This window comes from Zonotrichia albicollis, chromosome 32 (genome assembly GCF_047830755.1).
Source record: "Zonotrichia albicollis isolate bZonAlb1 chromosome 32, bZonAlb1.hap1, whole genome shotgun sequence".
Classification (NCBI taxonomy): domain Eukaryota; kingdom Metazoa; phylum Chordata; class Aves; order Passeriformes; family Passerellidae; genus Zonotrichia; species Zonotrichia albicollis.
Window position 1 is genome coordinate 499699 of NC_133850.1, and position 23940 is coordinate 523638.

General features: G+C 58.2%; 3 protein-coding genes across 3 annotated transcripts in view; all 3 read right to left on the reverse strand.

Moving 5' to 3' along the window:
* Positions 1-1361: 1361 nt before the first annotated feature.
* Positions 1362-2417, reverse strand: LOC141726097 (leydig cell tumor 10 kDa protein homolog). The gene is made up of 3 exons (XM_074530410.1): positions 2260-2417; positions 2023-2078; positions 1362-1938 (listed from the first exon to the last, which is right to left on the reverse strand). Exons 1-3 carry the CDS (start codon positions 2348-2350, stop codon positions 1798-1800), a joined length of 288 nt encoding a protein of 95 aa, XP_074386511.1. The 5' UTR covers positions 2351-2417; the 3' UTR covers positions 1362-1797.
* A 243-nt stretch (positions 2418-2660) lies between these two features.
* On the reverse strand, positions 2661-10954 carry MRI1 (methylthioribose-1-phosphate isomerase 1). The gene is made up of 8 exons (XM_074530122.1): positions 10804-10954; positions 9075-9276; positions 8507-8550; positions 7491-7663; positions 6475-6647; positions 5375-5551; positions 3457-3681; positions 2661-2854 (listed from the first exon to the last, which is right to left on the reverse strand). Exons 1-8 carry the CDS (start codon positions 10843-10845, stop codon positions 2724-2726), a joined length of 1167 nt encoding a protein of 388 aa, XP_074386223.1. The 5' UTR covers positions 10846-10954; the 3' UTR covers positions 2661-2723.
* A 431-nt stretch (positions 10955-11385) lies between these two features.
* The window catches only part of YJU2B (YJU2 splicing factor homolog B), a gene marked incomplete in the record, with an annotated part of 14005 nt that continues 1450 nt past the window's right edge, over positions 11386-23940 (reverse strand). Inside the window, 4 exon segments of the mRNA XM_074530402.1 lie at positions 11386-11706; positions 15312-15450; positions 17967-18139; positions 21873-22018. Coding sequence (XP_074386503.1) covers positions 11417-11706; positions 15312-15450; positions 17967-18139; positions 21873-22018 — 748 coding nt within the window.

Consider the following 23940-nt stretch of genomic DNA (forward strand, 5'->3'; position numbering starts at 1 on the left):
TTTGGCGGGAATTTGAGGGTTTTTTGGCGGGAATTTTGGGGTTATTTTTTGGCGGGAATTTTGGATTTTTTTGGGTGTGTGTGGGAGGGGGGTCCCGGGTTTTTGGGGGTGGGAATTTTGGATTTTTTGGTGTTTTTTTGGCGGGAATTTGGTTTTTTTTCGAAGTTTTTTTTGGGGTTGTTTCGCTGTTTTTCCGTCTCCCCCCTTTCCTCGTCCCGGGCCAGCCCCGGGTGAGTCACGGGAGGATTTTGGGGGGGGGTTCCGGGGTTTTTGGTGGGAATTTTGAGCTTTTGGAGTATTTTTGGGAGGGAATTTTGGTTTTATTTGTGGAGGGGGGGTCCCGTGTTTTTTTTTGGCGGGGATTTTGGGATTTCTTTGGCGGGAATTGGGAATTTTTTGGAGTTTTTTTGGGGTTGTTTCGCTGTTTTTCCCTCTCCCAGCCCCGGGTGAGTCACGGGAGGATTTTGGGGGGGTCCGGGAGGGGCCCCGCCCCACGAGAGGCCCCTGGAGGGGGGGGGGGAGGGGAAGGTTCGGCCCCTCCCCCACCCGCTCCCTGTTTGTTTCCCAAAATAAACCCGGCGGCGGCGCCGATTCCCGGGAATTTCCCTGACGTCATTGGGGGCGTGGTTTGGCTGCTGGCCACGCCCCCGGAGCGACCACACCCATGGTGGGGGGAGGGGAGGGCGCCACACGTGGAATTGCCCCGCCCTGGAAAAAGGGTGCGGCGCCTTTAAGGCGTGGCCACGCCCCCGCTGCGTTCCTATTGGCTGGCGTGGTTTCCTCTGCTGTCAATCAGCGCGGGGCGGGGTGGGCTGTCAGTCAAAGCGCGCGTGGCCAATCAGAGTGGGGTGGGGGCGGAGCCAAAGGGAGGGGGCGGGGTTTGGGGTTCATTCATGAATGGTGGCGGCGGCGGGAAACGGGGGAGGGGCGGGAGCGCCCCAAAAACCAACGGGAACCCCAAAAACGCCCCCAGACCCACCGGGAACCCCTCGAGACCTCCGAGAGCGACACCGGGACCCCCGAGAGCACCCCCAGACCCACTGAGACCCCCTGGAACCCACAGAGACCCCTCTGAGGACACCCCTAAAACCACCTGGAACCTCTAAGAACACCCCCAGACCCACCGGGAACCCCCAAGAACACCCCCAGACCCACCAGGACCCCACAAAACCTCCCCAAGGACACCGGGAGCCCCTCAAGACCCTCCCCAGAACCCTCAGGACCCCCAAAATCCCCTGAAAACACCGAGACCCCCACAAAGGGGGACACCAGGACCCCCTTGGGGACCCAGAGACACTCGGGACCCCCCTCCCCAAATATCCCCTCCAGGAGCTCCCCAAAATCAAACACGGCTCTGTGGGGGTGGGAAAGACATAAAAAATTCATTTTATTATTTATTGGAGGGGGCTGAGAACAGCCGGGACACCCCCAAATCCTGGTGGGGCTCAAAGAGGGGGTTCAGGGGTCGTTCTTGGGGGGATTTTGGGGGGTTCAGGGGTTGTTTTCGGGGTTTTGGAGGGCTGAGAACAGCCCAGACACCCCCAAATCCTGGTGGGGCTCATTGAGGGGGTTCAGGGCTCATTCCTGGGTGGTTTTTGGGGGGTTCAGGGATCGATCCCGGGGGGTTTTGGGGTTGTTCTCAGCCCAAACTCCCCCAGACCCTTGTGGAGCTCATTGAGGGGGGTTCAGGGCTCCGTTTTGGGGCTGTTCTCAGCCCAGACTCCCCCAGTTTCCCCCATAGAGGGTTCAAGGCTTGTTCCCCAGAGTTTTGGGGGGTTCAGGGCTCGTTTTTGGGGTTCATCCTCGCCCCTTCTTGGCTCTGTCCTTATCCTTGCCGCCCTTGGGCGCCGTGACCAGCGCCAGCTTCTTGGGCAGCGCTCCCTGCGCTTTCTGCACGGTCTCCTGCTCGATCCTCATCCGGATCCCGATCTCCAGGCGCTGCAGAACATTCCAGAAGGGTCAGGGGGGCCCACGGGGAAAGACCCGCGCCCCCAAAAATCCCCCTCAGGGACCCCTTCTCACCTTCTTCAGCTTCTGCTGCTGGATCACGCGGAGCTTCTTGGGGGCGATGGTGCGGCCTAAAGGGGGGAGAGGCGGGGTGAGACCCCCGGGACCCTCAGGGAGGAACGGGGACCCCCCCCCGCCCAACCGGGGCCTCCCTCACGGCCGCAGGGCCTCAGGCCTCCTGGTCCTGCCTCCATCTTGGGGACCCCCGGACCGGCCTGGCCGCGTTCCCCGGGGTTTCGGGAGCCTCCGCACCTCCTTTCCGCGGGCCCCGAGAGCTCCGCGCCGCCGCCGCCACTGCCGCTTTGGGGCGCTTGGCCGCGGCCTTGGGGCGGCCCTGCGCCATGGCGGCTGTGAGGGAGCGCCGGGCATGATGGGATATACCGGGGCGGAAGTGCCGCAAGGGGTGTCGGGATATACCGGGGCAATGCTGCCGCAAAAGATGCCGGGATATACCGAGGCGGAAATGCCGCAAAGGACCTCGGTATATACCGGGGCGGAAATGCCACAAAGGATGCCGGGATTTATCGAGGCGTTATTGCCGCAAAGGATGTCGGGGTATACCGGGGCGTTGCTGCAAAGGCTGCCGGGATACACTGGGGCGGAACTGCCGCAAATACTGTCGGGATACACCGAGGCCAGAACTACGCACAGAATGCCGGGATATACCGAGGTTTTACTGCCGCAGAGGCTGCCGGGATACACCGAGGCGGAAGCCGTCAGCGCTCCCCGCGCTCCGCCAGCTCCCGGCTGAGCTGGGACGGGGGGAACACCCCCCACTCGGTGATGATGCCCCCCGTGATCAGCTCGTGCGGCGTGACGTCAAACGCCGGGTTCCACACGTCCACCTCTGCACGGGGGGGGACATGAGGGGGTACACGGGGTCAGGGGGGCTCTGGCAGCGACCCCTGACCCATCAGGGACCCCCAAACCCATCAGGGAACCCGAAACCCTACACAGCAACCCTCTATGGGACCCCTGGGACTCTTGAGACCACCCCCAGACCCACTGGGATCCCCAACACTCCCCGTGAGAGCCCTCTCAGACCCACCAGGACCCCTCTGAGAGCACCCCAAGACCCACCAGGACCCACAGAGACCCCCTGAGATCACCCCCAGACCTACCAGGACTCCCAAGAAAGCACCGAGACCCCTTTGAGAGCACTCCCGGACCCACTGGGACCCTCAAGATCCTTCTGAGAGCATCCCCAGGCCCACCAGAACCCCTCTGAGACCCTCCCCAGACCTGCCAAGAGCCCCCCAGAGCCACCACGACCCCCAAGACCACTCTGAGATCACCCCCAAGACCCATCAGGACTCCCAAAACTCCCCCAAGAACACCCCCAGACCCACCAAGACACCTCTGAGACCCCCCCAGACCCACCAGGACCCCCCAGGGCCGTCTCCATGTCCCCCACCCTGCCCAAAGCCCCCCTCCCAGCCCGGCACCCACCGGGCTCAGCCAGGAGAACGCCCCCGAGCTGGGTGAGCTCGGTGCCCGGGCGCTCCTCGATGGGGATCAGGCTGCCCGAGGCCAGCGCGGGGTCGCAGCTGCTGCTGGGGGCGGCCACGTAGAAGGGGATGCGCAGGTGATGCGCGGCCAGCGCCAGCTGGAACGTCCCGATCTTGTTGGCAACATCACCGTTGGCGGCCACGCGGTCAGCGCCCACCACCACGGCTGGGGGGGGGAGAGGACACAGGAGGGGCAGGGGGGGGTTGGGCTGTGTCACCCATGTGCTGTCACATCCTGTCCCTGTGCCCTCAGCTTGGGGCCTGTCCTTTCCCGGGTCACCTGTCAGCACCTGGTGTCCCTCCTCCCTGTCCCCATCCTGTTCTGTGTGTGTCCCCACCTTGTGTCCCCCTCACCCTGCTGTGTCCCCATCCTGTGTCCCTCCTCCTTGTCCCCATCCCATTCTGTGTGTCCCTTTTCCTTGTCCCCATCCTGTTCTATGTCCCCATTTTGTCACTGACCCCCATGTCCCTCCTCTTTGTCCTCATCCTCTTCTGTGTCCCCATCCTGTCACCCTCCCCATGTCCCTTTTCCCTGTCCCCATCCCGTTCTATGTGTCCCAATCCCGTCCCCATCTCGTGTCCCTTTTCCTTGTCCCCATCCTGTTCTATGTCCCCATCTTGTCACTGACCCCCATGTCCCTCCTCCTTGTCCCCATCCCGCTCTGTGTCCCCACCTTGTGTCCCCCTCACCCTGCTGGGTCCCCATCCTGTGTCCCTCCTCCTTGTCCCCATCCCATTCTGGGTCCCCACCTTCTTCTGTGTCCCCATCCTGTCACCCTCCCCATGTCCCTTTTCCCTGTCCCCATCCCGTTCTATGTGTCCCAATCTCGTCCCCATCTCGTGTCCCTTTTCCTTGTCCTCATCCTGTTCTATGTCCCCACCTTGTGTCCCCCTCACCCTGCTGTGTCCCCATCCTGTGTCCCTCCTCCTTGTCCCCATCCCGCTCTGTGTCCCCACCTTGTGTCCCCCTCACTCTGCTCTGTGCGTCCCCACTCTGTCACCCATCTTGGGTCCCTTTTCCTTGTCCCCATCCTTTTCTGTGTCCCCTCCTTGTCCCCACCTTGCTCTGTGTCCCCCATGTCCCCCTTGCCCTGTTCCATGTCCCCAGCCTGTGTCCCTTTTCCTTGTCCCCATCCCATTTTGTGTCCCCATCCCATGTCCCTTTTCCTTGTCCCCATCCCGCTCTGTGTCCCCACCTTGTGTCCCCCTCACCCTGCTCTGTGCGTCCCCACTCTGTCACCCATCTTGTGTCCCTTTTCCTTGTCCCCATCCCATTTTGTGTCCCCATCCTGTCCCCACCTTGCTCTGTGTCCCCCATGTCCCCCTCACCCTGTTCTGTGTCCCCATCCTGTCCCCCACCCCGTGTCCCTCCTGTGTCCCCATCCCATTTTGTGTCCCCATCCCATGTCCCTTTTCCTTGTCCCCATCCTGTTCTGTGTCCCCATCCTGTCCCCACCCCGTGTCCCCATCTCGTGTCCCTTTTCTTTGTGCCCCTCACCCTGTTCTGTGTCCCCAGCCTGTGTCCCTTTTCCTTGTCCCCATCCCCTTCTGTGTCCCCACCTTGCTCTGCGTCCCCTCCTTGTCCCCATGTCCCTCTGTCCCTCCCCGTGTCCCTCTGTCCTGCCCTGTCCCTCCCAGTGTCCCCCTGTCCCCTCTGTGTCCCTCTGTCCGTGTCCCTCTGTCCCTCCCCGTCCCTCTGTCCCGCCCTGTCCCTCCCCGTGTCCCTCTGTCCCTCTGTGTCCCTCTGTCCCTCTGTGTCCCTCTGTCCCGCCCTGTCCCTCCCCATGTCCCTCTGTCCCCTCTGTGTCCCTCTGTCCCTCCCCGTCCCTCTGTCCCCGTCCCTCTGTCCCTGCCGGTACCGTGCACGCCGTGCTCCCGCATGGCGGCGGCGGCGGCGCTGTCGGCGATTATCGTGACCGGGATCCCGTCGTGCCGCAGCTCCAGCGCCGAGAGCCGCGAGCCCTGGTGGAAGGGCCGGGTCTCGGTGCAGAACACGCGGGACAGAGACCCCCGCTCGTGCAGGGCCCGCACCACCCCTGGGGGGGACACGAGGGGACACTCAGGGACACTCAGGGACACCACAAAAAGCCCCAGGGGGAGAAAAGGGGGCAGGGAGCCCCCCCAGTGCCCCCCAGAATCTCCCAGTGCCCTCCCAGTTCCCCCCAGTACCCCCAGTCCTCTCCCAGTGCCCCCCAGCTCCCTCCCAGTTCTCCCCAATTCCTCCCATTACCCCTCAATTCCCTCCCATTGCTCCCCAGTGCCCCCCAGAATCTCCCAGTGCCCTCCCAGTTCCCCCCAGTCCCCCCCATTACCCTCCCAGTCCTTCCCAGTCTCCCCCATTACCCCCCAAGTCCCCCCCAATTCCTCCCAGTTCTCCCCAATTCCTCCCATTACCCCTCAATTCCCTCCCAGTCCCTCCCATTGCTCCCCAGTGCCCCCCAGAATCTCCCAGTGCCCTCCCAGTTCCCCCCAATGCTCCCCCCAGTCCCCCCCATTACCCTCCCAGTCCTTCCCAGTTTCCCCCATTACCCCCCAAGTCCCCCCCAATTCCTCCCAGTTCTCCCCAATTCCTCCCAGTACCCCTCAATTCCCTCCCAGTCCCTCCCATTGCTCCCCAGTACCCCCCAGTTTCCCCCATTACCCCCCAAGTCCCCCCCAGTCCCTCCCTTTACCCTCCCACTCCCCCCCAGTCCCTCCCAGTGCCCCCCAGTCCCTCCCATTACCCCTCAATTCCCTCCCAGTCCCTCCCATTGCTCCCCATTTCTCCCCATTACCCTCCCAGTCCTTCCCAGTTTCCCCCATTACCCCCCATTACCCTCCCAGTACCCCCCAGTTTCCCCCATTACCCCCCAAGTCCCCCCCAATTCCTCCCAGTTCTCCCCAATTCCTCCCAGTACCCCTCAATTCCCTCCCAGTCCCTCCCATTGCTCCCCATTTCTCCCCATTACCCTCCCCGTACCCAGGGCGGTGCCGTAGCCGGCCGTGGCGAGGGTCCCGGTGTTGCAGTGGGTCAGGAGGGTGACGGGACCCCCGCCCGGGACCCTCCCCAGGATGTGCTCGGCCCCGTGGGCGCCGATGCTGCGATTGTCGCGCCGGTCCTTGGCCAGCAGCCCCTCGATGTACTCGATGATGCTGGGGGGGAAACAACCCCAAAATCACCCCAAATATACCCAAAAATCTGCCCCAAAATCATCCCAAATATACCCCAAAATCTGCCCCAAAATTACTCCAAATATACCCCAGAATCACCCCAAATATACCCCAAAATCTGCCCCAAAACCACCCCAAATATACCCCAGAATCTGCCCCAAAATCACCCCAAATATACCCCAAAATCTGCACCAAAATCACCCCAAATATACCCCAAAATCACCCCAAACATACCCCAAAATCTGCCCCAGAATCACCCCAAATATACCCCAAAATCTGCTCCAAAATAACCCCAAATATACCCCAAAATCACCCCAAATATACCCCAAAATCACCCCAAATATACCCCAAAATCTGCACCAAAATAACCCCAAATATACCCCAAAATTACCCCAAACATACCCCAGAATCACCCCAAATATACCCAAAATCACCCCAAATATACCCCAAATATACCCCAAAATCACCCCAAATATACCCCAAAATCTGCACCAAAATCATCCCAAATATACCCCAGAATCTGCCCCAAAATCACCCCAAATATGCCCCAAAAATCTGCCCCAAAATCACCCCAAATATACCCCAAAATCTGCCCCAAAATCACCCCAAATACACACCAACTGCCCCAAAATCACCCCAAATACACCCCAAACATACCCCAAAATCTGCACCAAAATAACTCCAAATATATCCCAAAATCACCCCAAATATACCCCAAAATCTCCCCCAAACCCACCCCTGTAATCCCAAATCTTTCCAAAACCCCCCCAAATCACCCCCAAATCCCCCCCCGGACCCCCAAAGCCCCCTCCCCATCCCCGTTACCTCTGGCGCAGCTCCTGGGGGGTCACCCCGGGGGTCTCCTGCACCTTTTTATGGAGCCCCCAAATCCCCCAAAAGCCCCCCAAATCTCCCAAATCTCCACCTAGAAACCCAAAGTGCCCCCCAAATCCCACCCCAGATTGCCCCAGACCCCCTCCAATCTCCCCTAAATGCCCCTAAATCCCCCCCAATCCCCACCTGGAACCCCAAATCTCCCCCAAATCTCCCCAAACCCACCCCAAATCCCCCCAAATCTCCTGCAACCCCCTCCCCAAATGTCCCTAAATCCCCCACCAATCCCTACCTGGAACCCCAAATCCCTCCCAAATCCCACCTGGATTCCCAAATTCCCCCTGAACCCCCCCAAATCCACCTCAAACTGCCCCAAATTGCCCCCCAAACCCCCCCTCAAATCTACCCCAAATCTCTCCTGGAACCCCAAATTTCCCCCCCCCGGACCCCAAAGCCCCCTCCCCATCCCGTTACCTCTGGCGCAGCTCCTGGGGGGTCACCCCGGGGGTCTCCTGCACCTTTTTCGGAGCCACCCCCGCAGCCTCTGACCCCAAATCCCCCAAAAGCCCCCCCTAAATGTCCACCTAGAACCCAAAGTGCCCCCCCAAATCCCACCCCAGATTCCCCCAGACCCCCTCCAATCTCTCTAAATCTCTCCTGGAACCCCAAATCTCCCCAAACCCACCCCAAATCCCCCCAAATCTCCTGCAACTCCCTCCCAAAATGTCCCTAAATCCCCCCCAATCCCTACCTGGAACCCCAAATCCCCCCAAAATCACCCCCAAATCCCACCTGGATTTCCCAAATTCTCCCTGAATCCCCCCAAATCCACCTCAAACTGCCCCAAATTCTCCCCCAAACCCCCCCCTCAAATCTACCCCAAATCTCTCCTGGACCCCAAATCTCCCCCAAATCCTCACCTGGAATCCCAAATCTCCCCAAAACCCCCCCAAAATCACCCCAATTTTCCCCCCCCGGACCCCAAAGCCCCCTCCCATCCCCGTTACCTCTGGCGCAGCTCCTGGGGGGTCACCCCGGGGGTCTCCTGCACCTTTTTCCGGAAGTCCCCAAATCCCCCCAAAAGCCCCCCAAATCTCCAAATCTCCACCTAGAACCCAAAGTGCCCCCCAAATCCCACCCCAGATTCCCCAGACCCCCCTCCAATCTCCTCTAAAATCTCTCCTAGAACCCCCAAATCCCCCTTAAATCTCCCCTAAATGCCCCTAAATCCCCCGCCAATCCCACTTGGAACCCAAAATCCCCTCAAATCTCCCCAAACCCCACCCCAAATCTCCTGCAACCCCCTCCCAAATGTCCCTAAATCCCCCCCAATCCCTACCTGGAACCTCAAATCCCCCCCAAATCACCCCCAAATCCCACCTGGATTCCCAAATTCCCCCTGAATCCCCCCAAATCCACCTCAAACTGCCCCAATTCCCCCCCAACCCCCCCTCAAATCTACCCCAAATCTCTCCTGGAACCCCAAATTTCCCCCCCCGGACCCCCAAAGCCCCCTCCCCATCCCCGTTACCTCTGGCGCAGCTCCTGGGGGTCACCCCGGGGGTCTCCTGCCACCTTTTTCCGGAGCCACCCCCGCAGCCTCTCGGCCTCCCCGGCCCAGGTTGGCGGCCGTGGGGCGGGCGCTGAGCAGGAACCCCAATCTCTGCCCCACAAACTCCTCGAGCGCCCCCAAATCCTCCTGGGGGCCCGCGCCCCCCGCCAGCTCCACGGCCAGGCTGAGGCAGCCCAGCAGGGCGATGGCCGGGGCGCCCCGCACCTGGGGGGAAATGCCCCAAAATCACCCCAAATGTACCCCAAATCATCCCAAATATACCCCCAAAAATACCCCAAATATACCCCAAAATCTGCCCCAAAATCACCCCAAATATACCCATAATCTGCCCCCAAATCACCCCAAATACACCCCAAAATCACCCCAAATATACCCCAAAATCTGCCCCCAAAATCACCCCAAATATAGCCCAAAAATATCCCAAAATCTGCCCCAAAATCACCCCAAATATACCCCAAAATCTGCACCAAAATCTGCCCCAAAATCACCCCAAATATAGCCCAAAATCTGCCCCAAAAATACCCCAAAATCACCCCAAATATACCCCAAAAATACCTCAAAATAATCCCAAATATACCCCAAATATACCGCAAAATCTGCCCCCAAAATCACCCCAAATATACCCCAAAATCTGCCCCAAAATCACCCCAAATATAGCCCAAAATCACCCAAATATACCCCAAAATATGCCCCAAAATCACCCCAAATATACCCCAAAAATATGCCAAAATCACCCCAAATATACCCCAAAATCACCCCAAATATACCCCATAATCTGCCCCAAAAATGCCCCAAATATCCCCCAAAATCTGCCCCCAAAATCATCCCAAATATACCCCAAAATCTGCCCCAAAAATACCCCAAATATACCCCACAATACCCCAAAATCACCCCAAATACACCCCAAAATCTGCCCCAAAATCACACACCTGGGACCCCTCCCCAAAATGGGTTTGGGGTCCCTAAAACATGGGGATATGAAATGCCACTGAGAACCCCCCAAAAAATGGGTCTGGGGTCCTCAAAATGGGTTTGGGGTCCCCAAAACGCTAAAACAGCCCAGCGGGGGGAAATGCCCCTGAGACCCCTCCCCAAATGGGTCTGGGGGTCCCTAAAACCCAAAAATCCTGGGAGAGGGCAACAGAAAAAACCCCTGAGACCCCTCCCCAAAATGGGTCTGGGGGTCCCCAAAACTCGAGGGCTACGGAAACAGCACTGAGACTTCCCCCGGGGTGGGTTTGGGGGTCCCCAAAACCTTTTGGGGTTCTGGGAGTGGGTCAGGATTTGGGGTGGGGGTCTCGGGGGGGGGGGGTCAGGATTGAGTGGGGGTCTCGGGGGGTATTTTGGGGGGGTCTCTGGGGGTATTTGGGGGGGTCAGGATAGAGGTGGGGGGTCTTGGGGGGTATTTGGGGGGATCAGGATGGGGTTGGGGGTCGTGGGGGGGGATCAGGATTGGGGTGGGGGTCTCTGGGGTATTTGGGGGGATCAGGGGGTATTTGGGGGTCTCAGGGGTATTTGGGGGGGGTCAGGGGGGTATTTGGGGGGTCTCAGGGGGTATTTGGTGGTGTCAGGATAGAGGTGGGGGTCTTGGGGGGTATTTGGGGGGGATCAGGGGGTATTTGGGGGGGGGTCTCCCCTCACCTCCATGTCGCGGATGGCGCCCCAGGCCCGCTCCACGCCCCCCCACCCGCTCGTAGCGGAGCTGCTCCCGGCAGCAGCGCTGGTTCAGACCTCGAGCGAACCGCGCCGGTACCGGAGCGACTCCAGCGCCATCGCGACAGAAACCGCGACAGAAACCGCGACAGAAACCGCGACAGGAACGGGGACAAACCGCGACGGAACACGCGACTGGAACGGCGATAAAGCCCCGCCCCTTACAGGAAACCCCGCCCCTTCCCGGAAACCCCGCCCCTTCCCGGAAGCCCCGCCCCTCCCAGGAGCCCCAGCTCCTTTCTGAAGCCCGCCCCATCACGAAGCCACGCCCCCACCATGAAAGCCACGCCCCCGCCGCGCCAAAACCACGGAAATCGCGGCAATTTTTTAAATTTCAATTTTAATTATTTTGGGGGGATAAATTACAATAAACAGGGGGGAGGGGGGTCTCGGGGGGGGGGGAGGGGCAGGGGGCTCGGAGACCTCTCCCCAAACAACCCCCCCCCACCCCTCATTTTGGGGGGTCCCGGCCCCCCCAAATTCCCTCAGGGGCTCTCGGAACCGGAGTCGGAATAATCGGCGACCAAAGATGGGGCGGGGGCGTCACGGGGGGGGGTCCCGGGGGGGTTCCCCAGTTTGGGGGGGGTCCCGGGGGGTTCCCCAGTTTGGGGCAGGGTCCCGAGGGGTTTCCTCAGCCTGGGGGGGGTCCTGGGGGGCGGCACCGGGGGGGTCCCGGGGGGTTCCCCCAATTTGGGGAGGGGTCCCCTCGGTCTGGGGAGGGGCTCCCCCATCCTGGCGGGGTCCCGGGGTGTCCCGCCCCCCTCCTGACGATGCCGAGCCCGGCGGGGGTCGGGGGGGGTCCCGGCGGTGTCCGTGGCGCCCCCAGCCCCAATTTCTGGGGAGGGGTCCGGGAGGTGCCGGCTCCGAACCAGGAGCGCTGCGAGATCTCGGAGCGCTTGAGGCGCTGCCGCTGCTCGTAGGCTGGGGGGAATGGGGACCCCCAAATGTCACCCCCCAAAATGTCACCCCCAAAATGTCACCCCGAAATCCTGACCACAAAATGTCACCCCGAAATGGGGACCCCCAAAATCCTGACTCCAAAATGTCACCCCGAAATGGAGACCCCGAAATGGAGACCCTGACATGGGGACACCAGAATGGAGACCCCGAAATGGAGACCCCGAAATGGGCACCCCAAAATCTGACCCCCAAAATCCTGACCCAAAAATGTCACCCCGAAATGGGGACCCCCGAAATGGAGACCCCGAAAGGGGACACCAGAATGGAGACCCCAAAATGGGGACCCCAAAGTGTCACCCAGAAATGCGGGACCCCAGAATCTGACCCCGAAATGGAGACCCCGAAATGGGCACCCCAAAATCTGACCCCCAAAATCCTGACCACAAAATGTCACCCCGAAATGGGGACCCCAGAATCTGACCCCGAAATGTCACCAAGAAATGGGGACCCCGAAATGGGGACCCCGAAATGGGGACCCCCAAAATCCTGACTCCAAAATGGGGACCCCGAAATGGAGACCCCAAAATGTCACCCCAAAATGGGGACCCCGAAATGGGGACCACAAAATGTCACCCCAAAATGGGGACCCCGAAATGGGGACCCCCAAAATCCTGACTCCAAAATGTCACCCCCAAATGGAGACCCCAAAATGTCACCCCCCCGAAATCCTGACCCCAAAGTGTCACCCCGAAATGGAGACCCCGAAATGGAGACCCCGAAATGGGGACCCCGAAATGGAGACCCCCAAAATGTCACCCCGAAATGGAAAATGTCACCCCGAAATGGAGACCCTGACATGGGGACACCAGAATGGAGACCCCAAAATGGAGACCCCAACAATGGGGACCGCAAAATCTGACCCCCCCCCAAAATGGTGAGCCTAAAGTGCTGATCCCAAAATTCCCCCAAACTCCCCTAAAACACCCCCAAATCCCACCTGGGACCCCAAATCCCCCTAAATCCCCCCAAATCCCCCTAAATCCCCACCTGGGACCCCAGATCCCCACCTGGGACCCCAAATCCCCCTCGGGACCCCCCTAAATCTCCCCCAAACCCCCTTGGGATGACCCAAAATCCCCCCAAATCCCACCCAAAACCCCCCCAGGAACCCCCAAATCCCCACCTGGGACCCCAAATCCCCTCGGGACCTCCCCCCAAATCCCCCTAAATTCCCCCCTGGCACCCCAAATTCCCTCGGGACCCCCCCTCAGATCTCCCCAAATCTCCCCCAAACCCCCTTGGGATGACCCCAAATCCTGCCCAAAATCCCCCCAAATCCCACCCAAAACCCCCCAAAAAAATCCCCAAAAAATCCCCCCCAGGAACCCCCAGATCCCCACCTGGGACCCCAAATCCCCCTAAATTCCCCCAAATCCCCCTGAATTCCCACCTGGGACCCCAAATCCCCTCGGGACCCCCCCAAATCTCCACCCAGACCCCCTTGGGATGACCCCAAATCCTCCCAATCCCACTCAAATCCTCCCCAAAATCCCCCCAAGAACCCCCAAATTCCCACCTGGGACCCCAAATCCCCTCGGGACCCCCCCCTCAGATCTCCCCAAATCTCCCCAAACCCCCTGGGGATGACCCCAAAGCCTCCCCAAAATCCCCCCAAATCTCACCCAAAACCCCCCCAGGAACCCCCAATTCCCACCTGGGACCCCCAAATTTCCCCTGGGACCCCCCAAATCCCCCCAAATCCCCCCAAATCCCCCGGACCCCTCCTCACAGTCGGGGGTGCGCAGGCGCAGCAGCGCCGCCAGCCGCCGATCACCCCCCAAATCCCACCCAAAACTCCCCAAAACCCCCAAAATCCCCCAAATCCCACCCAAAACCCCCCAAAATGCCCCCAAATCCCCACCTGGGACCCCAAATCCCCACCTGGGACCCCAAATCCCCTCGGGACCCCCCCCCAGATCTCCCAAATCCCACCCCAACCCCCCTTGGGATGACCCCAAATCCTGCCCAAAATCCCCCCAAATCCCAACCAAAACCCCCAAAAAAATCCCCAAAATCCCCCCAAAACCCCCCCAGGAACCCCCAAATCCCCATCTGGGACCCCAAAATCCCACCCAAAACCCCCCAGGAACCCCTAAATTCCCACCTGGGACCCCAAATCCCCCCAAATTCCCCCCCTGGGACCCCAAATCCCCTCGGGACCCTACCAAATCTCCCCCAAACCCCCTTGGGATGACCCCAAATCCTGCCAATCTCACTCAAATCCTGCCCAAAATCCCCCAGATCCCACCCAAAACCCCCAAAATATCCCCCCAAAAACCCCCCCCAGGAACCCCCAAATCCCCCGGGACCCCCCAAAGTTCCCCCCAAATCCCCCTGGGACCCCTCCTCACAGTCGGGGTGTGCGCAGGCTCAGCAGCGCCGCCAGCCGCCGATCACCCCCCAAATCCCACCCAAAACCCACCCAAAACCCCCCAAAATCCCCCCAAAATCCCCCCAAGAACCCCCCAAATCCCCACCTGGGACCCCCAAATCCCCCCAAATCTCCCCAGAACCCCCCAAATTCCCCCCTGGGACCCCAAATCCCCTTGGGACCCCCCCCTCAGATCTCCCCAAATCTCCCCCAGACCCCCTTGGGATGACCCCAAATCCTGCCCAAAATCCCCCCAAATCCCAACCAAACCCCCCAAAAAATCCCCAAAAATCCCCCCAAACCCCCCCCTAGAAACCCCCAATTCCCCTCGGGACCCCCCAATTCCCCACCTGGGACCTCCAAATACCCCAAATCCCCCGGACCCCCGCTCACAGTCGGGCGCGCGCAGGCTGAGCAGCACCGCCAGCCACCGATCACCCCCCAAATCCCACCCAAAATCCCCCGAGGAACCCCCAATTCCCCACCTGGGACCCCAAATCCCCCCAAATCCCCTCAAATCCCCTAAATTCCCACCTGGGACCCCAAATCCCCTCGGGACCCCCCCCAAATCTCCCCCAAACCCCCTTGGGATGACCCCAAATCCTGCCAATCCCACTCAAATCCTCCCCAAAATCCCCCCCAAAATCCCTCCAAAATCCCCCAGGAACCCCCAATTCCCCCGGGACCCCCCCAAATTCCCACCTGGGACCCCAAAATCCCCCTAAATCCCCCCAAATCCCCTCGGGACCCCCTAAATCCCCCCAAAATCCCCCTTGGACCCCTCCTCACAGTCGGGCGCGCGCAGGCTCAGCAGCACCGCCAGCCGCCGATCACCCCCCAAATCCCACCCAAAACCCTACCCAAAAACCCCAAAAAATCCCCCAAAATCCCCCCAGGAACCCCCAAATCCCCACCTGGGACCCCAAATCCCCTCGGGACCCCCCAAATCCACCAAAATCCCCCAAATCCCCCGGCCCCCCGCTCACAGTCGGGGGCGCGCAGGCGCAGCAGCGCCGCCAGCCGCCGATCACCCCCCAAATCCCACCCAAAACTCCCCAAAATCCCCCCAAAATCCCCCCAAATCCCACCCAAAACCCCCCCAAAACCCCCCCAGGAACCCCCAATTCCCCACCTGGGACCCCCAATTCCCCTCGGGACCCCCCAAATCCCCCAAATCCCCCCGGCCCCCGCTCACAGTCGGGCGCGCGCAGGCGCAGCAGCGCCGCCAGCCGCCGATCCTCCTCCTCCTCGCGCAGCAGGGGGATGCTCAGCCCGGCCTTCCTCGCCAGCGCCGCCGCCTCCTCCTCCTCCTCCTTCAGCGTCTTCTTCTCCTCCTGGGGGGGAAATGGGGCTGGGGGCTTGGGGTTTTTTGGGGGGTTTTTTGGGGATTTTTTGAGATTTTTTGGGATTTTTTGGAGATTTTGGAGGGTTTTTTTTGGACTTTTTGGGGGATTTTTTTGGTGGTTTTTTTTTATTTTTTTGAGGTTATTTTGGGGGATTTTTTGGGTTTTTTTTTAAATTTTTTGGGGGATTTTTTGGGGATTTTTGGGGGATTTTTTGGGTTGTTTTAGATTTTTTGGGGGATTTTTAAATTTATTTTTTGGGTTTTTTGGGGGGATTTTTTGGGTTTTTTTTATGTTTTGGGTTATTTTGGGGGATTTTTTGGGTTTTTTTTAGATTTTTTGGGGTTTTTTGGGGGATTTTTTGGTTTTTATTTTTTTTGGGGTTATTTTGGGGGATTTTTTTTGTTTTTTTATTTTTGTGTTTTTTTTGGGGGGATTTTTTTTTTTTTTATTTTTTGGGAGGATTTTTTGGGGATTTTTGGTTTGGTTTCTTTTTTCGGGGATTTTGTGGAGGTTTTTCAGGGTGTTTTTAAGGAATTTTGGGAAGTTTTTTAGGGGAGGTTTTTTTATGGGATCTTGGGAAGGTTTTTAGGGCATTTAGGGGGTGTTTTTTAGGGTATTTAGTGGATGATTTATAGGAGATTTTTTCGGGGATTTAGTGGAGGCTTTTAAGGGGATTTAGGGGAGGTTTTTTAGGGGATTTTGTGGAGGTTTTTCAGGGTGTTTTTAAGGAATTTTGGGAAGTTTTTTAGGGGATTTATGGGAGGTTTTTGATGGAATTTTGCGGCGGTTTCTCAGGGTGTTTTCGGGGTATTTTGGGAGGTTTTTTCGGGAATTTTGCAGTGGTTTCTCAGGGTGTTTTTGGGGTATTTTCGGATGTTTTTTCGGGAATTTTGCAGTGGTTTCTCAGGGTGTTTTTGGGGTATTTTGGGAAGTTTTTTCGGGGACTTAGGGGAGGTTTTTGATGGAATTTTGTGGAGGTTTTTCAGGGTTTTTTTAGGGAATTTTGGGAAATTTTTTAGGGGATTTAGGGGAGGTTTTTTAGGGTATTTTGGGAAGTTTTTTCAGGGACTTAGGGGATGTTTTTGATGGAATTTTTGTGGCGGTTTCTCAGGGTGTTTTTAGGGTATTTTGGGAAGTTTTTTCGGGGATTTAGGGGATGTTTTTGATGGAATTTTGCGGCGGTTTCTCAGGCTGTTTTCGGGGTGTTTTGGGATGTTTTTGATGGAATTTTTGGCAGTTTCTCAGGGTGTTTTCGGGGTATTTGGGGATGTTTTTGATGGAATTTTTGGCAGTTTCTCAGGGTGTTTTTGATGGAATTTTGTGGCGGTTTCTCAGGGTGTTTTCGGGGTATTTGGGGATGTTTTGATGGAATTTTTGGCGGTTTCTCAGGGTGTTTTCGGGGTATTTTAGGATGTTTTTGATGGAATTTGTGGCAGTTTCTCAGGCTGTTTTCGGGGTATTTGGGGATGTTTTTGATGGGATTTTGTGGCGGTTCTCAGGGTATTTTGGGGTATTTTGGGAAGGTTTTTAGGGGATTTTGTGGAGGTTTTTGATGGAATTTTGTGGAGGTTTTTAGGGGATTTAGGGGATGTTTTTGATGGAATTTTGTGGCAGTTTCTCAGGGTGTTTTTGGGGTATTTTGGGAAGTTTTTTTAGGGGATTTAGGGGAGGTTTTTTAGGGGATTTAGGGGATGTTTTTTGATGGAATTTTGTGAGGTTTCTCAGGGTGTTTTTAAGGAATTTTGGGAAGTTTTTTCGGGGATTTAGGAGAGGTTTTTTGGGGTATTTTGGGATGTTTTTGATGGAATTTTGCGGCGGTTTCTCAGGGTCTTTTTGGGGTATTTGGGGACGTTTTTGATGGAATTTTGTGGCAGTTTTCTCAGGGTGTTTTTGGGGTATTTTGGGAAGTTTTTTCGGGGATTTAGGGGATGTTTTTGATGGAATTTTGCAGCGTTTCTCAGGGTGTTTTCGGGGTATTTTGGGAAGGTTTTTAGGGAATTTTGGGAAGTTTTTTCGGGGATTTATGGGAGGTTTTTGATGGAATTTTGTGGCGGTTTTTTAGGGGATTTAGGGGAGGTTTTTTAGGGTATTTTGCGGCAGTTTCTGAGGGTGTTTTTGGGGTGTTTTGGGAAGTTTTTTCGGGGATTTAGGGGATGTTTTTGATGGAATTTTGTGGCGGTTTCTCAGGGTGTTTTAGGGGTGTTTGGGGATGTTTTTGATGGAATTTTTGGCAGTTTCTCAGGCTGTTTTTGGGGTGTTTTGGGAGTTTTTTAGGGGATTTTGTGGAGGTTTTTAGGGAATTTGGGGAAGTTTTTTAGGGGATTTAGGGGAGGTTTTTGATGGAATTTTGTGGCGGTTTCTCAGGATGTGTTTTTGGGGATGTTTTTGATGGAATTTTGCGGTGGTTTCTCAGGGTGTTTTTGGGGATGTTTTTGATGGAATTTTGCGGCCGTTTCTCAGGGTGTTTTCGGGGTGTTTTGGGGTGCCCCCAGCCCCGCACTGACCCGGAAGCGCCTCCGCAGGCGGCTGTTGAGGCCGAAGTCGTCCTTCCAGGCGCTCTGGGCCTCCTGCAGCCGCGTCAGGGTGGGCACCACGCGCTCCAGGACCCCCCGGTCCGACACGCCGTGCTCCAGGCGGAACATGGGGTCTGTGGCCAGGCGCTGCCGCTGCTCTGGGGCTGGGGAACGACATACTGGGGGTACTGGGAGGGACTGGGATGGACTGGGAGGGACTGGGATGGACTGGGAGGGACTGGGAGGGACTGGGAGGGAACTGGGAGGGACTGGGAGGGACTGGGAGGGACTGGGATGGATTGGGAGGGACTGGGAGGGGATCTGGGGACACTGGGAGGGACTGGGATGGATTGGGAGGGACTGGGAGGGACTGGGAGGGGACTGGGAGGGACTGGGGACACTGGGGGTGACACGCTCTGTGCTCCAGGCGGAACATGGGGTCTGTGGCCAGGCGCTGCCGCTGCTCTGGGGCTGGGGGAAACCATACAGGGATGGACTGGGGGGACTGGGGACACTGGGAGGGACTGGGAGGGACTGGGATGGACTGGGAGGGATTGGGAGGGACTGGGAGGGACTGGGATGGACTGGGATCAAACTGGGATCAAACTGGGAGGGATTGGGATGGACTGGGATGGAACTGGGATGGACTGGGATGGACTGGGATGGGACTGGGATGGACTGGGACACTGGGGGTGACACGCTCTGTGCTCCAGGCGGAACATGGCGTCGGTGGCCAGGCGCTGCCGCTGCTCTGGGGCTGGGGGAAACATACTGGGGGTACTGGGAGGGACTGGAAGGACTGGGATCAAACTGGGATCAAACTGGGAGGGATTGGGAGGGATTGGGATGGACTGGGAGGGACTGGGAGGGACTGGGATGGACTGGGAGGGACTGGGAGGGACTGGGAGGGAATTGGAGGGGATCTGGGGACACTGGGATGGACTGGGATGGACTGGGAGGGACTGGGATGGGACTGGGAGGGACTGGGATGGGACTGGGAGGGACTGGGAGGGACTGGGAGGGACTGGGATGGACTGGGAGGGATTGGAGGGACTGGGATGGACTGGGAGGGACTGGGATGGACTGGGAGGGACTGGGAGGGAATTGGAGGGGATCTGGGGACACTGGGAGGGACTGGGATGGACTGGGAGGGACTGGGAGGGACTGGGATGGACTGGGATGGGACTGGGATGGACTGGGAGGGACTGGGATGGACTGGGATGGACTGGGATGGACTGGGAGGGACTGGGATGGACTGGGATGGACTGGGGACACTGGGGGTGACACGCTCTGTGCTCCAGGCGGAACATGGGGTCTGTGGCCAGGCGCTGCCGCTGCTCTGGGGCTGGGGAAACCATACTGGGGGTACTGGGAGGGACTGGGAGGGACTGGGATGGACTGGGAGGGACTGGGATGGACTGGGAGGGACTGGGAGGGACTGGGAGGGACTGGGATGGACTGGGATGGACTGGGAGGGACTGGGGGGGACTGGGGGTACTGGGAGGGACTGGGAGGGACTGGGAGGGATTGGGATGGACTGGGAGGGACTGGGAGGGATTGGGATGGACTGGGAGGGACTGGGAGGGACTGGGAGGGACTGGGAGGGACTGGGATGGACTGGGATGGACTGGGAGGGACTGGAGGGACTGGGATGGACTGGGAGGGACTGGGAGGGACTGGAGGGATTGGGATGGACTGGGAGGGACTGGGAGGGACTGGGATGGACTGGGATGGAACTGGGAGGGACTGGGATGGACTGGGAGGGACTGGGAGGGACTGGGATCAAACTGGGATCAAACTGGGAGGGATTGGGAGGGACTGGATGGACTGGGAGGGACTGGGATGGACTGGGAGGGACTGGGATGGAACTGGGAGGGACTGGGAGGGATTGGGAGGGACTGGGAGGGACTGGGATGGACTGGGAGGGACTGGGAGGGACTGGGAGGGACTGGGATGGAACTGGGAGGGACTGGGAGGGATTGGGAGGGACTGGGAGGGACTGGGATGGACTGGGAGGGGACTGGGATGGACTGGGAGGGACTGGGAGGGACTGGGATGGACTGGGAGGGACTGGGAGGAACTGGGAGGGACTGGGAGGGGACTGGGATGGACTGGGAGGGACTGGGAGGGACTGGGATGGACTGGGATGGACTGGGGGTACTGGGAGGGACTGGGATGGACTGGGAGGGACTGGAGGGACTGGGATGGACTGGGATGGACTGGGAGGGAATTGGAGGGGATCTGGGGACACTGGGAGGGACTGGGAGGGACTGGGAGGGACTGGGAGGGACTGGGGACACTGGGGGTGACACGCTCTGTGCTCCAGGCGGAACATGGGGTCTGTGGCCAGGCGCTGCCGCTGCTCTGGGGCTGGGGGAAACCATACTGGGATGGACTGGGATGGACTGGGATGGACTGGGAGGGACTGGGAGGGAATTGGAGGGGATCTGGGGACACTGGGAGGGACTGGGAGGGACTGGGAGGGACTGGGATGGACTGGGAGGCACTGGGAGGGACTGGGAGGGACTGGGGACACTGGGAACACTGGGGACACTGGGATGGACTGGGGACACTGGGGACACTGGGGATACTGGGGGTACTGGGATGGACTGGGAGGGACTGGGAGGGACTGGGGACACTGGGATGCACTGGGATGGACTGGGGACACTGGGGATACTGGGGGTACTGGGGGTACTGGGATGGACTGGGATGGACTGGGAGGGACTGGGAGGGACTGGGAGGGAATTGGAGGGGATCTGGGGACACTGGGAGGGACTGGGATGGACTGGGAGGGACTGGGAGGGAGTGGGAGGGAGTGGGAGGGAACTGGGATGGACTGGGATGGACTGGGGACCACTGGGGGTGACACGCTCTGTGCTCCAGGCGGAACATGGCGTCGGTGGCCAGGCGCTGCCGCTGCTCTGGGGCTGGGGAACGACATACTGGGGGTACTGGGAGGGACTGGGAGGGACTGGGAGGGACTGGGAGGGACTGGGAGGGAATTGGAGGGGATCTGGGGACACTGGGAGGGACTGGGATGGACTGGGATGGACTGGGATGGAACTGGGAGGGACTGGGAACACTGGGGACACTGGGATGGACTGGGATGGACTGGGATGGACTGGGACAGGGCAGTACCATGACCCCAGGACTGTAGGGGGTTACTGGGCCATACTGGTCCATACTGGTCCATACTGGTCCATACTGGTCCGTATTCACAGGAGGGCAGCACCTGCTCGCTGTCCCCCGGCTCCCAGCACCAGCAATGGGGCACTGGGATGGACTGGGATGGGCTGGGATGGACTGGGATGGACTGGGAGGGACTGGGATGGACTGGGAGGGACTGGGATGGACTGGGAGGGACTGGGATGGGCTGGGATGGACTGGGATGGACTGGGAGGGACTGGGCTCACTGGGACAGGGCAGTACCATGACCCCGGGACTGTAGGGGGTTACTGGGCCATACTGGTCCATACTGGTCCATACTCACAGGAGGGGCAGCACCTGCTCGCCGTCCCCCGGCTCCCAGCACCATGAACGGGGCACTGGGATGGACTAGGATGGACTGGGAGGGACTGGGATGGACTGGGCTCACTGGGACGAGGCAGGACCGATACCCAGGGACTGGACTGGTCCATACTGGTCCATACTGGTTTATACTGGTCCATACTGGTCCATACTCACAGGAGGGCAGCACCTGCTCGCTGTCCCCCGGCTCCCAGCGCCAGCAACGGGGCACTGGGATGGACTGGGATGGACTGGGATGGACTGGGAGGGACTGGGCTCACTGGGACAGGGCAGGACCGATACCCCGTGACTGGACTGGTCCATACTGGTCCATACTGGTCCATACTGGTCCATACTGGTCCATACTGGTTTATACTGGTGCATACTCACAGGAGGGCAGCACCTGCTCGCCGTGCCCCGGCTCCCAGCGCTCCTCCTTGCGCCGGGCCCCGCTGACGATGACGTAGTCGCAGTTGCCGGGGTCCGTCTGCAGCTCGATGTAATTCACGCACAGGTGGCACTTCATCCTGAACCTGGGGGGGCACGGGGTCAGGGGGGACCCCAAAATATCCCATGGGGGGTCCCCAAATCCCACACAGAATTCTGGTCCCCCAAAAATCCCCAAAAATCCACTTCCGGTCACCGAAAACGCCCCAAAAACTCCCCAATCTGAATCTGAATCAATCCTGAAACTGGGGGGGTAGAGGGAGCAGGGGGGTCCCCAAAATATCCCAGGGGGGGTCCCCAAATCCACACAGAATTCTGGTCCCCCAAAAATCCCCAAAAATCCACTTCCGGTCACCAAAAACGCCCCCAAAACTCTGAAATCTGAATCTGAACCAATCCTGAACCTGGGGGGGCCAAGGGGTGAGGGGGGACCCCAAAATACCTCAGGGGGGGTCCCCAAATCCCACACAGAATTCTGGCCCCTCAAAAATACAAAAAAATCCCAAAAATCCACTTCCGGTCACTGAAAACGCCCCCAAAACTCTGAAATCTGAATCTGAACCAATCCTGAACCTGGGGGGGGGGGCACGGGGCTGAACCCCCAAAACCCCAAAATTCCCCCTCATTGTCCCCTGGGGGGGTCCCCAAATCCCACACAGAATTCTGGTCCCTCAAAAATCCCCAAAACTCCCAAAAATCCACTTCCGGTCACTGAAAACGTCCCCAAAACTCTGAAATCTGAATCTGAATCCATCCTGAAATTGGGGGGGGCACAGGGCTCAGGGGGACCCCAAAATATCCCATGGGGGGGTCCCCAAATCCCACACAGAATTCTGGTCCTCCAAAAATACAAAAAAAAATTAAAAAAAAAAAATCCAAAAATCCAATTCCAGTTCCAAAAATCCAAAAATCCAATTCCTCTCAAACACCCCCAAAATTCCCCAATCTGAATCTGAACCAATCCTGAACCTGGGGGGGCCAAGGGGTGAGGGGGGACCCCAAAATATCCCATGGGGGGTCCCCAAAACCCACACAGAATTCTGGCCCCTCAAAAATACAAAAAAATTTTTAAAAAATCCGAAAATCCAATTCCAGTTCCAAAAATCCAAAAATCCAATTCCTCTCAAACACTCCCAAAATTCCCCAATCCGAATCTGAACCAATCCTAAACTGGGGGGGCCACGGGGCTCAGGGGACCCCAAAAATATCCCAGGGGGGGGTCCCCAAATCCACACAGAATTCTGGTCCCTCAAAAATCCCCAAAAATCCCAAAAATCCACTTCCGGTCACTGAAAACGTCCCAAAATTCTGAAATCTGAATCTGAACCAATCCTGAACCTGGGGGGGGCCCGGGGCTGAACCCCCAAAACCCCAAAATTCCCCCTCATTGTCCCCTGGGGGGGTCCCCAAAACCCACACAGAATTGTGGCCCCCCAAAAATCCAAAAAAAATCCCAAAAATCCACTTCCGGTCACCGAAAACGTCCCCAAAATTCTGAAATCTGAATCTGAATCAATCCTGAAATTGGGGGGGCCAAGGGGTGAGGGGGGACCCCAAAATATCCCCAAATATCCCCTTGGGGGGTCCCCAAAACCCATACAGAATTGTGGTCCCCTCAAAAATACAAAAAAATCCCAAAAATCCACTTCCGGTCACCAAAAACGCCCCCAAAATTCCCCAATCTGAATCTGAATCAATCCTGAACCTGGGGGGGGCCAAGGGGTCAGGGGGGACCCCAAAATATCCCCTTGGGGGGTCCCCAAATCCACACAGAATTCTGGTCCTCCAAAAATACAAAAAAATTTTTAAAAAAATCCAAAAATCCAATTCCAGTTCCAAAAATCCAAAAATCCAATTCCTCTCAAACACCCCCAAAATTCCCCAATCTGAATCTGAATCAGTCCTGAACCTGGGGGGGAAATAGAGGGAACAGGGGGACCCCAAAATATCCCATGGGGGATCCCCAAAATCCACACACACACACACCCGGCCCCCCAAAAATACCAAAAAA